General features: G+C 35.7%; 1 protein-coding gene across 4 annotated transcripts in view; it reads right to left on the bottom strand.

Moving 5' to 3' along the window:
• The window catches only part of PPA2 (inorganic pyrophosphatase 2), a 127,135-nt gene that overhangs the window by 23,654 nt on the left and 87,639 nt on the right, over positions 1-15,842 (bottom strand). For all 4 annotated transcript variants that reach the window (XM_004380203.3, XM_023734764.1, XM_023734763.1 and 1 more), the window contains one exon: positions 5,896-6,023. In XM_004380203.3, the coding sequence (XP_004380260.2) occupies positions 5,896-6,023 (128 nt within the window). The remainder of the gene's footprint in view (positions 1-5,895; positions 6,024-15,842) is intronic.

Raw genomic sequence — 15,842 nt, forward strand, 5'->3', positions numbered from 1 at the left:
GAAACCAAAGTTCTACCAGGGATGGAAACAGAAAGGAGGGGGAATCACTTTTTTAGATAGTAGACACTTGTCATTTTTGATGATGAGAAAGACAATACCAAATATGGGTGAAATCTGCACAACTGACCAAGGTAAATGAAGACATAAAGAAGTACACAAGAAAAAGGGACAATTTCAGTAAATGCTATAGCATATACAATTTTGCAACAACAGTAATAACAACCAAAAAATAATGTGTATGGTTACATAGGTAGCTATGTGTGCATATATGTGTATAGGAAGGGATATGCGAGCAAATGTATGTGCATGTATAGGTGTATCTGAAGGCATCTGTATATACACGTTTGTGTGTCCTGCATATATATCCATATGTATATAAAATAAAGCACACAGGGGCCACAGTTACAGAGACTTTCTACACATGTATGTACAACTTGTAGGATTGGTTTACTGGGTTAAAAGGCTTAGGACCAAAGTCTCGTGGGACAACATGGTCTCATGCGTCAGTTGGCATATCATAGTTCATAAAGATAATGTTCTACATCCTAATTTGGTGAGTAGCGACTGGCGTCTTAAAAGCTTGTGAGCTGCCATCTAAGATACAACTATTGGTCTCTACTCGTCTGGAGCAAAAGCGAATGAAGGAAAACAAAGACTCAAAGAAGAAACTACATAGTCCACATGACTACTAGCCCATGTGAACCACGACCTCTTCTAACTTGAGGCCAGAAGAACTAGATGGTGCCCAACTACCACCACCAACCCTTCTGACCAGGGATGCAATAGAAGGTCTCAGACAGAATGAGAGAAAAATGCAGAACAAAATTCAAATTCCTGAAAAAGGCCAGACCTACTGTACCAATAGAGACTAGAGGAACCCCTGAGACTATTGCCCTAAGATACCCTTTGAACTTGGAATTGAAGCTATTTCTGGAGGTCATCTTTCAGCTAAATATTAGATTGTCTTATAAAATAAACAATAACACCTGTGAGTAATGTGCTCCCTTAAACAATCAACTATATGAGACCAAACAGTCAACATTTACCCGTAAGCAAAGATGAGAAAGCAAGGAAGGGAAGACAAGCTAGAGCAATGGAAACAGAAAAATCAAATGGAAATAGTAAGTATGCAGACACGCTGTGAAAATTGTAACCAATGTGACAGAACAATTTGTATAAAAATTGTTAAATGGGAACATAATTTACTTGTAAACTTCACTTAAAACACAATAAAATGTTTTAAAAAATGGAATATAATAGGGACAATCTCAATCAGGGGTTGACAAACTTGGGCCTGTGTGCTAAGTCCAGACCACTGCATGTTTTTATATAGTTTTACTGAAACCACCACGTATGTATGGTATCTATGGGTTTAGTGAAGACATATGGCCTCAGAGGCTAAAATATTTACTATTTAGCCCTTTACAGAAAAAAGTTTACCGACTTCTAATATGAATCATGGAAACTCTGGTGGTGTAGTGGTTAAGTGCTACGGCTGCTAACCAAAAGGTCAGCAGTTCAAATCCACCAGGTACTTCTTAGAAACTCTATGGGGCAGTTCTACTCTGTCCTATAGGGTAGCTATGAGTCAGAATCAAATTGATGGCAACGGTTTTTTTGGAATATGAATCACAGAGTTGTTGAAAGGATAAATAAAATGCTGTAGGTAAAATGCTTAGCCTAGTACCTGGCTTATGAGTAAGCATCTAACATCAGCATCAAAATTAAAAACACTCTAATTGCATAGTCTAACATTTTCAAATATTTTCTAAGGAAAACTTACATTATTAATCCAAAGAGGAAAAATTCTTAAGATTTTCCCCCAGAATGCTACACCTATATAAATATAACATTTACAATACTATAGATCCAGTTTCAAGTAATAGTTTTATATTCACATTTAATAATCCTAAATAAACACCTCAAGATATTAAGGGTTTTGTTAATGTGTCTTTTTAAAAATACTGAGTCCAACAATAAATTCTTATATAGCACAATATTTACTGTGAATTTTAAGTTTTCATTAACACACCTTACTTTACTTATAAAACATATTTTACTTTTTAGTACCCACTTAATGTTGGTTTACAATGTGCAATTTACTTAGTGGTAATAACTTTAAAAAATATTCCATGTTTTAGACTTGTTTAGGCTATTTTCTACTCCATTTATGACAAATTAGAAACACTTTATGATGATTTCTGTGACATTCTAACAGAAAAATTCTATGACAGTAAGACAATTCAATTGCTTTCTTAATTGTAAAGCAGCTTATTTTAGTCATGATAGAATAAACACTTAGGAAGGAAGTCCCTATGTATTTACACTAAGAGTAAGTAACTTTTCCCTTCCCAAAATAGTAAATGAAAGATTTTTCTTTATATATAATTTGCAAAGTTAGACTGATCATGGATTTCTTTCATTTTCTGAAATAAAGGAGATAGATAAATAGATAGAGATTATTTTCAGCCTCATTGATTCACTTAGAGAGATTTCCTGAAAAAATATTTAAATAATACCCTTAACTATGAAGGTTAGTCAAAATACTTTTTAATCACTCTACATTCAAATCCACCATGTATCTGTCAGTTTGTCATACTGTGGTGGCTTTGGTGTAGCTGTGTTACTGGAAGCTTTGGCGCTGGTATTTTAAAGACCAGCAGGGTCACACTTGGTGGACAGGTTTCAGCTGAGCTTCCACACTAAGACACACTAGGAAGAACGACCTGGCAGTGTTACTTTTGAAAAAGTTGGCCAGCGAAAACCTTATAAATAGCAGTGGAACACTGATATAGCACCGGAAGATGAGTCTCTCAGGTTGGAAGGCTCTCAAAAGATGACTGGGGAAGAGGTGTCTCCTCAAAATAGAATCAATCTTAATGATGTGGATGGAGTCAAGCTATCAGGACCTTCATTTGATGATGCGGCATGACTCAAAATAAGAAGAAACAGCTGCAAACATCCACTAATAATCGGAACTTGGGAAGTACGAAGTATGAAATCTAGGAAAATTGGAAGTCATCAAAAATGAAATGGAATGCATAAAGATCGATATCCTAGGCGTTAGTGAGCTGAAATGGACTGGTATTGGCCATTTTTAATCAGACAATCATATGGTCTACTACTCTGGGAATGCAAATTGAAGAGGAAGTCGTTGCATTCATAGTCGAAAAGAACATTTCAAGATCTATTCTGAAATACAACGCTGTCAATGATAGGATAATATCCATATGCCTATAAGGAAGACCAGTTAATACAACTATTATTCAAATTTACATACCAACCACTAAGTCCAAGGTGAAAATGAAGACACTGAAGATTTTTACCAACTTCTGCAGTCTGAAATTGATCAAACATGCAATCAAGATGCATTGATAATTACTGGTGAACGGAATTCGAAAGTTGGAAACAAAGAAGGACTAGTACTATGAAAATACGGCCTTGGTGATAGAAACAACATTGGAGATAGCATGATAGAATTTTGCAAGACCAACGACTTCCTTATTGCAAGTACCTTTTTTCAAAAACATAAATGGTGATTATACACATGGACCTCACCAGATGGAATACACAGGAATCAAATTGACTACATCTGTGGAAAGAGACGATAGAAAAGCTCAGTATCGTCAGTCAGAACAAGGCCAGGGGCCAACTGCAGAACAGACCATCAATTGCTCCTGTGCAATTTCAAGTTGAAGTTGAAGAAAAATAAAATAGATCCACGAGAGCCAAAGTATGACCTTGAGTATATGCCACCAGAATTTAGAGACCATCTCAAGAATAGATTTGATGCACTGAACATTAATGACTGAAAACCAGATTTGTGGAATGATATCATACACAAAAAAAGCAAGAAGTCATTAAAAAGACAGGAAAGGAAGAAAAGACCAAAATGGATGTCAGAAGAGACTCTGAAAGTTACTCTTGAATGTACAGTAGCTAAACTGAAAGGAAGAAATGATGAAGTAAAAGAACTGAGCAGACGAGTTTAAAAGGCTGCTCTTTAAAGGGCTGCTCAAGAAGACAAAGTAAAGTATTACAACAAAATGCGCAAAGCCTGGACTTAGAAGACCAAAACGGAAGAACACACTGAGCATTTCTCAAGCTGAAAGAACTAAAGAAAAAATTCAAGCCTTGAGCTGCAATATTGAAGGATTCTATAGGCAAAATACTGAACGACACAGGAAGCATCAAAAGAAGACGGAAGGAATACAGAGTCACTGTACCAAAAAGAACTGAATGACATTCAACCATTTCAGGAGGCAGCATATGATCAAGAACCAATGGTACTGAAGGAAGAGATCCAAGCTGCACTGAAGGCATTGGTGAAAAACAAGACTTCAGGAATTGAAGGAATACCAATTGAGATGTTTCAACAAATGGATGCAGTGCTGGAAGTGCTCACTTATCTATGCCAAGAAATTTGGAAGACAGCTACCTGGCCGACCAACTGGAAGAGATCCATATTTGTATCCATTCCAAAGAAAGGTGATCGAATAGAATGCAAAACTTATCAAACAGTATCACTGGTATCACACACAAGTAAAATTCTGCTGAAGATCATTCAAAAGCAGCTGCAGCAGTTCATCGACAGGGAACTGCCAGAAATTCAAGCCAGATTCAGAAGAGGAAGTGGAACAAGGGACATCACTGCTGATGTCAGATGGATCCTGGCTGAAAGCTGAGAATACCAGAAAGATGTTTACCTGTATTTTACTGACTATGCAAAGGCATTCAACTGTACAGATCATAACAAATGATGGATAACATTGTGAAGAATAGGAATTCCAGAACACTTAATTGTGCTCATGAGGAATCCATACTTAGACCAAGAGGCAGTCCTTTGAACAGAACAAGGGGATAGTGCATGGGTTAAAGTCAAGAAAAGTGTGTGTCAGGGCTGTATCTTTTCACCATACTTATTCAGTCTGCATGCTGAGCAAATAACCCGAGAAGCTGGACTATATGAAGAAGAAAGGGGCATCAGGACTGGAGGAAGACTCATTACCAATCTGCGATATGCAGATGACACAACCTTACTTACTGATAGTGAAGAAGACTTGAAGCACTTACTGATGAAGATCAAAGACTATGCTCTTCAGTATCGATTACACCTTAACATGAAGAAAACAAAGATCCTCACAACTGGACCACCAATAGGTAAAATCATGATAAATGGAGAAAATACTGAAGTTGTCAAGGACTTCATTTTACTTGGATCCACAATCAATGTTTATGGAAGCAGCAGTCAAGAAATCAAATTTGCATTGGGCAAATCTGCTGCAAAAGATCTCTTTAAAGTGTTAAAAAGCAAAGATATCACTTTAAGGACTAAGGTGCACCTGACCCAAGCCATGGTGTTTTCAATGGCCTCAGATGCATGTGAAAGCTGGACAATGAATAAGGAAGACTGAAGAAGAATTGATGCCTTTGAATTATGGTGTTGGTGAAGAATATTGAATATACCATGGATTGTGAGAAGAAGGAACGAATCTCTCTTGGAAGATGGACAGCCAGAATGCTCCTTAGAAGGAAGATGGTGCGACTTCGTCTCACACACTTTGGACAGGTTATCAGGAGGGACCAGTCCCTGGAGAAGGACATCAGTCTTGGTAAAGCAGAGCGTCAATGAAAAAGAGGAAGACCCTCAACGAGATGGATTCACACAGTGGCTACAACAGTGAGCTCAATCAAGTAAAACAACGATTGTGAGGATGGCGCAGGACCGGGCAGTGTTTCATTCTGTTATACACAGGGTTGCTATGAGTTAGAACCGACTGGACGGCACCTAACAACAACACATACGAGTATTCACATAAGAAATCCTTAAAATTGAGGTTAAGTATTGTACATGTATTGGTAGGTACATTTTAAAATAAAAATTATCAAACTCACCTTGTTTTTGAATTCCCCATTAAAAGCAAATTTGTTTTCTGGTTTTCCTTCTGGCACTTTATAATGTCTAAACCAATCAAGCGTAGCTTCCAAGTAACCTGGTTTATACTTCTTGACATCATCAATGTCTGTAAGTGAAAAGACAAAAAGTCCTTTTGTTAAAAATCAAAATTCATTTAATGGTAGAACATTGGACGCGAGCAGGCAGGAAACATGGGTCTTGTCGAAGTCTGCTGCTAAGTAGCAGCATAATTGTTGACATGTATCTTATCACCTCTTAACTTCTGTTTTTTTTCGTATGTAAAACATTATTCCTTCATTGTAGAAACATTTATGAAGCACCTTTAGACACTGTGTTGGGTACAGAGGATAAGCAGCTGAGTCCAACAAAGTTCTTTTCCTCAAGGAACTCAGAGTTCTATTAAGGGAAGCAGACAAATAGACAACAAATTGCAGTAAAGCGAAATAAGGTTTTAACAGAGATATGTTCAGGAATGGAAAAGTTACATAAGAGGAAGTGAAAGAAAGCATCCTAAAAGAGTGATGCACATCACCAAGCAGACAAGAGGGGAAAACAAGGAGCGGCACTGATAAAACTAAGGAAGTACGTTTCAGAAAATACAAACGCAGGTAGTTCTGTATGGTCAGGACATCAGCTTTACCAAGTTTGAGGTGTGTTTATTCCCAAATCATTTATGCCAACTACATATGTTGTTATAATTAGGAGACTTAGCAGCCAAGCTCTTAACCACTGCTCCACCAGGGCTCCAAATACTATATACGCCAGTGCATTTATCAGTACAAAAAGAGTTGTCGTTCTATAAAGTTGAACATTTTGAAAGAATTCAATAGAGCCAGTTGCTGAAAATATCCACTCTCAAATTAAGCCTGGGTATAAAGAGTTAAAGACTAGAAAGAAAAAAAGAAAAGAAAAAAACAAACACACACAAAAATCTACAACTATATATGTAGACTGCTTTGCAAATGAGGTGGGGAGAAAATTTTAGATGTGAGTGGTCTGGAATGGCTTCTGATAAAATGCATTTTAGCAGAGTATTTGATGAAATGTAGGAATGATTTATTCATATATGTACAGGAAGAGCAGTCCAGGGAAGAAGACAGTAAGCGCAAATAGTTTGAGGCATGAAAATTGAGTATGTTCATAATGTATGAGGAAAAGTAAGAAAGTCCTGTGGCTGGAGCGGAGTGAGGAAAGAGAGGAGGTTAGGAGATTGATTAAAGGCACAGCCACAGCCCAGTCACACAGCACTTTAGTGGCGACACTAAGGGCAACTGGCTTTTTCTCTGAAGAGAAGCTGTTGGAGGGATCTGAACAGAAGAGAGAACAGGGAGATCTATCTGTTATGTGAAGAAGTAATAGTATGAAGGAAAAAGTGAAAGCAGGGGGTCCAAAAGAGGCTATTGAGGGAGTCGAAGTAGATGAAACATAATGCAGGCCTAGACAAATGTAGTTATGCAGAGGTGGTGATAAATGGTCAGATTTTGGATATATTTAGAAAGCAGAGCTGACAGAAATTGTTGATGGATGGGATGTGGGGTTTGGAGACAGAGCAAGAGAAAGGAGACAAGGATGACTCTAAGGTATTCAACCTGAAAAACTGACCGCATATTTAAAGTGCTGAAAGAAGAAAAACATCAACCTAGAATTCTGTACCCAACAAAATTATTCTGAAAAGTGAAGGAGCAATAAAGACATTCTCAGACAAATAAAAATTGAAGGAATTTGTTACCACTAGACCTGCCTTGCAAGAAATGTTAAAAGAAGAGTTCTTCAGAGAGAATGAAAATGAAACACGTCACAAACTTGGATATACATAAAGAAAGGAAGAGCATTTGAGAAGGAAGAAATGAAGGTAAAATAAAATCTTTTACTTCTTCTTACTTTTAACTGGTCTAACAGATGACAGTTTGTTGAAAACAATAACAATATTATTAGATGATTATAGCTTATGGATATGCGAAACGTATGACAGCAATGCCATAAGGGACAGGAGGGATGAATTGATAATACTCTGTTTTTGGGTACTTGTTATTTGGTAAAGTGTTAATTGAAAATGAACTTAGATTAGCTGTAAATTACATTGCAAACTCTACAGAAACCACTAAAAATAATTTTTAAAAACATAAATACCTAAAACTTTTTAAAAATTACTAAATGGTCTCAATAGCAGAATGAAGCAGAACAGAGAAAATAGATAATGAACCTGATGACCGATCATTAGAAATTATTCAACCTTATAAATAGAAAAAGAAAAGATGAAAATAGTCTTAGGAACCTGTGGGGCAATATCAAAGGGTCTAACATCAATCATGTCATTGGAATCCCAGAAGGAAACAAGAGAGACATTGGAATGGAAAAAAAAAAATTTTGTTTTGAGAAAATAAAGGCTGAAAATGTTCTAAATGTTGTGAAAGACATAAACGTAAAGATTCAAGAAGCCCAGCAAACTCCAAACAAAATAATCTGAAAGAAAACCCAAATGCCCAAATAAGAACCAATGATAGAAGAAAATCTTGAAAGTAGTCAGAAAACATTACACATAGGGAAACAACAATGTGAATGCCTGTAGATTTTTCATCAGAAATCATGCAGGCCAGGAAACGGAACGTCTTGGAAGTTCTGAAAGAAAAGAACTGTCATTGCAGAATTATAGATCCAGCAAAAATATTTTTAAAAATGAAGGCAAAATAAAGGTATCCCCATATAAAGAAAAACTATGAGAATTCATCGAGATCAGATATTCTGTATAAGAAAAGGTAAAGGAAGTTCTAGCTAAACAGAAATGATACCAGAGAGAAATGTGGAACTTTAAGAATAAAGGCAGACCAACAGAAATGGTAAAATATCTGGGTAAATATAATAGACTATTTTTCTCCTCTGAAGTGCTTTAAAATATGTATGACAGTTGAAAGCAAAAATTTTAACAGTGCCTGGTGGGGTTCACAATGCATGTGCAGGTAATATATATAACAACCAGAACGTAAAGCAGGAGTGGTAAAGCAATCAACAAGGGACATTGTATTTGAGGCAGCAAAATGTTAACCCTCAACGGATAGTGAAAGGTTATGTGTATATATTGTAATCCCTAGACCAAGCATTCAAAGAATAAGAAAAAGAAATATAGCCAAAACCTAACAGATAAACTAAATGAAACAGTAAAATATTCATACAGACCAAAAGAAAACAGCTAACAGAGGAACAAAAAAAAAAAAAAAGAAAAAAATACATATTATGGTAGATTTAAATCTAACCATGTCAATAATTACACACCAATTAAATTACAGATTGTTATACTGGGAATTAGAAAAAAAAGGACCCACTATATACTGTCTACAAGAAACTTTTTGTTGTTGTTTATTGTTGTAGTTTAAATGAAGTTTACATTTCAAGTTAGTCTCCCATACAAAAATTTGTATGTACATTGTTATGTGACCCTGATTGCCCTCCCCATACTGTGACAGCACACTCCTTCTTTCCACCCAATTCCCCATGTCCATTCAACCGCTCCTAACCCTCTCTGCCTTCCCATCTCACCTCCGGACAGAAGCTGCCCGTTTAGTCTCTTGTATCTACTAGAGCTAACAGACATACTCCTCACGAGTATCACTTTATATCCCACAGTCCAGTCCAATCCCTGTCTGAAGAGTTGGCCTCAGAAATTGTTTCAGTTCTGGGCTGATAGAGAATCCGGGGACCGTGTTTCCGGGGTTCCTCCAGTCTCAGTCAGACCATTAAGTTTGGTCTTCTTACTAGAATTTGAGTTCTGCCCCCCCCCTTTTTCCTGCTTTATCAGGGACACTCTGTTGTGTTCCCTGTCAGGATGTTCACTGGTGGTGGCCGGGCACCATCTAGTTCTTCTTGTCTCAGGCTGATGAAGTCTCTGGTTTATGTGGCCCTTTCTGTCTCTGGGGCTAATACTTTCCTTGTGTCTTTGGTGTTCTTCATTCTCCTTTACTCCAGGTAACTGGGACCAAATGATGCATCTTAGACGGCCCCTTGGAAACTTTTAAGACCCCAGATGCCACTCACCAAAGTAGAATGCAGAACATTTTCTTAATAAGCTACAAGAAACTTTCTTTAAATATACATATATATTATACAGAGAGATTAAAAGTAAAAAGGGATATAAAAAATACACCAAACACTAGTCAAAATATAGCTGGAGTGCCTAGATGAATATCAGAAAATAAACTTTTGAATAAAGACAATTATCAAAGAGGGTCATGACGAAATGATAAAAGGGTTAAATCATAAAGTAAACTGAAAAACTAAATATGTATGTACATAACAATGAAACTGCAAAACACATGAAGCAAAATCCAATAGAAATAAAGTGAGATAGAGACAAATACACAATTAAAATTGGAGATTCAACAATATACCCACAGAATAGATAGAACAGAAAATCAGTAAGGATGTAGAAGACCTGAACACTATCGAAATATTTGAACTGATACTTATAGAATTTGCCCACCATTAAGAGCACAATACACACTCTAAAATACAAGAAAATATTCACCAGGACAAACCATATTTTAGGCCATAATACAAACCACAACAAACATAAAACAACTGAAAAGAAATAAAACCATGCAAAATTTGTTCCCTTATAATAAGGAAATTAAATTAAAAATAAAAACCAGAAAGACATACAGAAAATCCCCCAATTACTTGGAAACTAAACGATACACTTATAAATAACTTTTGAATCAATAAGAAAGCCCCAAGGGAAACTAGAAAATATTTCAAACTAAATAAAAATAAAAAAAACTTTTTGAAATTATTGGGATACAGTTAAAGCATTGACTGGAGGGAAATTTATAACACTGAATACTTACGCTAAAAAAGAAGAAAGGCCTCAAATCAATAATCTAATCTTCTACCTTATACACAGAAAACAGAAGAACAAGTGAAACCCAAAGCAAGCAGAATGAAGGAAATAATGAAGATAAGAGTAGAAATCAATGAAATGGAAAACAGAAAAACAAGATAGAAAAATCAGTGAAACCAAAAGCTTGTTCTTTGAGAAGACCAATACAATTAATAAATCTCTAGTCTTCCAAAAGAGGAAGACCCGCAATGATACGGACTGACATAATGGCTGCAACAATGCGATCAAACAGCAACAACTGTGAGTATAGCACAGGATTGGGTAGTGTTTTGTTCTGTTGTACACAGGGTTGCTATGAGTCGGACCTGACTTGACGGCACCTAACAACAACAGCAAACTGACAGAGAAAGAGAATACAAATGAATGAATAGGGGGCAGGGGGGAAAGAGAGAAAGAGAGAGGGGTAAGGAGAGAGGGAGGATAAAAGGACACAACTACCGATTTCAGGAATAAAAGAGCGGAGACCCTGCAGATGTTAAAAAGGATAAGAAAATGCTATGAAGAACCCTAAATCCCTAAGCTCAAGAACTTAGATGGAATAGACAAATTCCTAGAGACAAACTACCAAAGCTCACTCATGAAGAAATAGATAACATGAATAGCTCTGCATCCACTGAAGAAAGTTAATTCTTAATTTAATAATTTTAATTTAAAAAAAAGTCTCCAGACCCAGATGATTTTGTACCATTCCCTTAAATGTTCTATCAAATATTTAAGACAGAAATATCAATTTTACTAAACACTGCCCCCCCAAAAGAAGAGAATGGAATACACTGCAACTTATTTTATGCTGTATTTCCCTGGTAACAAAAGCAGACAAAGATACTACAAGGAAAGAAAAAATACACACCAATATCCCTCCTAAAGACAAGTACAAAAAACCTCAAGAAAGTAGCAATTAAATCCAGAGAACTATAAAAAGGATAATACATCATGACCAAGTGGGGCTTATCTTGAGAATGCCAGGCTGTTTCAACTTTGAAAATCAATCACTGCAATTCACCATGTGGAGGGACTAAAGAAAAAAATCCATGTGATCATCCCAATAAAATGTAAATAATAATGATAATAATAAACTTTAACAAAAATCACTAGTTACGCTTCACAAAAATTCAGCAAATTAGAAAAGGGAACTTCTTGAACTCAATAAACAGTATTTACAAAAAAAAAAAAAAAAAAAAAAACCCTACAGATAACATAGTATTTAATGGTGAAAAGGGAATGCTTTCCCCTTTAACCTGGGACCAAAACAAGGCTGTTTGTTCTCACTGCTTTTACTCAACATCCTAGAAGTACAATAAAGAAAAAGAATAAAAGGCACACAGACTGGAAAGGAAAAAATAAAACTCTCTGTATTCACAGATGACATGATTATCCACACAGAAAATAACAAGGAATCTACAAAAAAAACAAAAAACCCTGAACTAATAAATGAGTTAAACAATGTGTCAGAATGCAAGTTCAATATACAAAAATTAAATAACTTCTATATATTACCAATGAACAATTAGAAACCAAAATTTCTAAAAGGTATAATTTATCATACCTCTAAAGATAATTAAATACTTAGGTATAAGTCTACAAAATATTTACAGAATCTGTATGCTAAGAACTATAAGACACTGATGAAAGAAATCAAAGACATTAAAAAAGACATACCATGTTTATGAACTGAAAGTCTTAATCATGTTAAGATGTCAAGTTTCCCCAAATTATTAACAGATTCAACCTAATTCCAACCAAAATCCAAGTAGAAATTTTTGTATACATCAACAAGTTTATTCTAAAATTTATTGGAAAAGCCAAAGGAACCAGAATAGCCTAAACAACTTTGCAAAAGAACAAAGTTAGAGAACTCACACTACCTGATACTTAAGAGAAAACCATTGTGATATTGGTGAAGGTCAAACAGATGAATGGAACAAAACAGATTCCAGAAGAGACCACACTAATATGACAGATTGACTTTTAACAAAGGTATAAATACAATTCAATGGAGAAAGGCTTGTCTTTTCAACAAATGAACCTTAACCCATACCCCATATCTTACAGAAAAATTAACTCAAATGGATAATAAGCCTAAATACAGAATACAAAGATAAAATATCTTTAGAATATGGGGAAATCTTTGTGAGCTTAGGTGAGACAAACACATCACAGCTATGACAGCAAAAACAAAATCCATAAAAGAAAATATTGGCAAATTGAACTTTATAAAAATTAAAACTTCTACCTTGCAAAACAACTGTTAATAAAAAACCAAACCACAGACTCAGAGAAAATATTTGCAAATCACATATCTGACAAAAGATCTGTATACAGGCTATGTGAAAAACTCTCAATGCTAGACAATCAAAAAAACAAACAAACAAGCCAGTTAAAAAACAAGCATGGGACTTTTAAAAAATTTTTTGTACATTTTAAATTTTTTAATTGTATTTTAGGTGAAGGTTTACAGAACAAATAGTTTCTCATTAAAGTCAGTACACATATTGTTTTATGACATTGGTTAACAACCCCACGACATGTCAACACGCTCCCTTTTTGACCTTTATTTTTTTTTTTTTGGTGAAAATATACATAGCCAAAGATACACCAATTTCAAAAATTCCTACATGCAACGTTCCGTGACATTGATTATGTTCTTCCAGTTGTGCTGCTATTCTCACTTTATGAAGATTTACAGAACAAAATAGTTTCTCATTGAACAGTACACGTTGCTCTGTGACAATGGTTAACAATCCCACTACGTCAACCCTGTCCTTACTCAACCTTTGTTTCCCTATCACCGGCTTTCCTGTCCCCTTCTGCCTTCTAGTCCTTGTCCCTGGACTGCTGTGCCTCATTAGTCCCATTTTATGGGGCTGTCCAATCCCTGGGTGAACGGTGAACCTCAGAAGTGACTTCACCGCTGAGCTAAAAGGGTGTCTGGGGGCCATACTCTCGAGGTTTCTCCAGTCTCTTTCAGGCCAGTAAATCTGGTCTTTTTTGTGTGTTAGAATTTTGTTCTACATCCTACTCCAGCTCTGTCCAGAACCCTCTGTTGTGATCCTAGTCAGAGCAGTCAGTGGTGGTAGCCAGGCACCAACTAGCTATACTGGACTCAGTCCAGTACAGGCCTTGGTAGCTGTGGTCCATTTGTCCTTTGGACTAATCTTTTCCTTGTATCCTGTTTTCATTCTCACTTGCTCCCTAAGGGGTGAGACCAGTGGAGTATCTTAGATGGCTGCTCACAGGCTTTTAAGACCCCAGATGCTACTCACCAAGGTAGAATGTAGAACATTGTCTTTATAAACTGTGTTATGCCAATTGAGCTAGATATTCCCCGAGACCATGGTTCCCACAGCCCTCCGCCCAGCAATTCAGTCCCTCAGGGAGTTTGGATGTGTCTATGGAACTTCCATGACCTTTCCTTGTATAAGTTGTGCTGGTTTCCCAAGTATTGTGTACTGTCTCACCCTTCACCAAAGATACTGTTTATCTATTACCTATTTAGTACTCCCCCCCACCCCTCCCATCTCTCGTAACCAACAAAGATTGTTACTTTTTGTGTGTAAACTTCTTCATGTGTTTTTACAATAGAGGTCTCATACAATATTTGTCCTTCTGTGATTGACTTATTTCACTCAGTATAATGTCCTCCAGTTTCATCCATGTTATGAGATGCTTCACAGATTCATCACTGTTCTTTATCGTTGCATAGTACTCCATTGTGTGTATGTACCATAGTTTGTTTATCCATTCATCTATCGATGGGCATCTAGGTTGTTTCCATCTTTTTGCTATTGTGAACAATGCTGCCATGAATATGGGTGTGCATATGTCCAAGCATGGGATTTTAACAGTCAATTTACAAACGAAGATAAATGGATGGCAAATAAGCACAAGTGAAAAAATGCTATTATTATTCATTAGGAAAATGCAAATTAAAATCACAGTGGAATACCACTACACTCCTACTATAATGGCTAAAATAAAAGTAAACTGACAATAACAAGTGTTGGTGAGAATGAAGAGCATCTGGAATTCTCATACATTACTGGTGGGAATGCAAAACGGCACAGTCAATTTGGAAAACAGTCTGATAATTTCTTATAAACACACACTTACCATATGACACAGCAATTTCACTCTGAAGGGAAATAAAAACTTATGTTCTCACAAAACCTATACACAAATGTTTATAGTAGCTTTTATTCATAACTGCAAAAAACTGTAATACATACATACACTGGAATACTATTGTTGTACATACATACAATGGAATACTATTAAGCCATTAGAAAGAAAGAAACTAAGAGTACATACATGAATAAATCTCAAATGCACTATGGTTAAGTGAAAAAAGCCTACTCAAACAGGTACATACTGTATGATTCCATTCTTGTGACATTCTGGAAAAGGCAAAACTACAGGGACAGGGATCAGACCAGCAGTTCTCAGAGACCGGGAGGTGAGGAAGTAGGGTTGACTACGAAAAGTTTTCTGGGGTGCTAAAACTGTTCTGTATCTTACTTGTAGCAGTGGTTACACAACTCTGTGTTCAGTAAATTCATAAAACTATAATCTAAAAGAGTGAATTTACTGTATTTAAATTTAAAAATAAATTAAAAAGGCATTAATGCAAATATCGATTACTAAGTACTTAAAAATGCGTATCTCAGAAAAACATGAACACTAACTTGGTAAATCATGTGTAAAAAGAAGACTAAAGGAATTTTTTTTTCTAGATATACAGGCAGAAAGTAAAGATTCTCAGCAGTTTAAGTACAAAAATGTGTTCACAGTTTAACACTAAGTATTTTATATACACATTTATATATGTACATATATAAACATTAAGCAAATTATCTGTTGAGTTATAATATAAATTTATAAATTGTATAAAAACTTTAAAAAATACATGTATGAGCTCTAACACTACATTTGCTTTTAATTTAACAGAAAATAAATTACACTCAAATAGAAATAGAGTTGGTTTTGATAACACTTCTATGGACATTGTCTTTTGTTTTAATGGAGAGCTATTTACCA

The sequence above is a fragment of the Trichechus manatus genome, unplaced genomic scaffold (assembly GCF_000243295.1).
Source record: "Trichechus manatus latirostris isolate Lorelei unplaced genomic scaffold, TriManLat1.0 scaffold00071, whole genome shotgun sequence".
Classification (NCBI taxonomy): domain Eukaryota; kingdom Metazoa; phylum Chordata; class Mammalia; order Sirenia; family Trichechidae; genus Trichechus; species Trichechus manatus.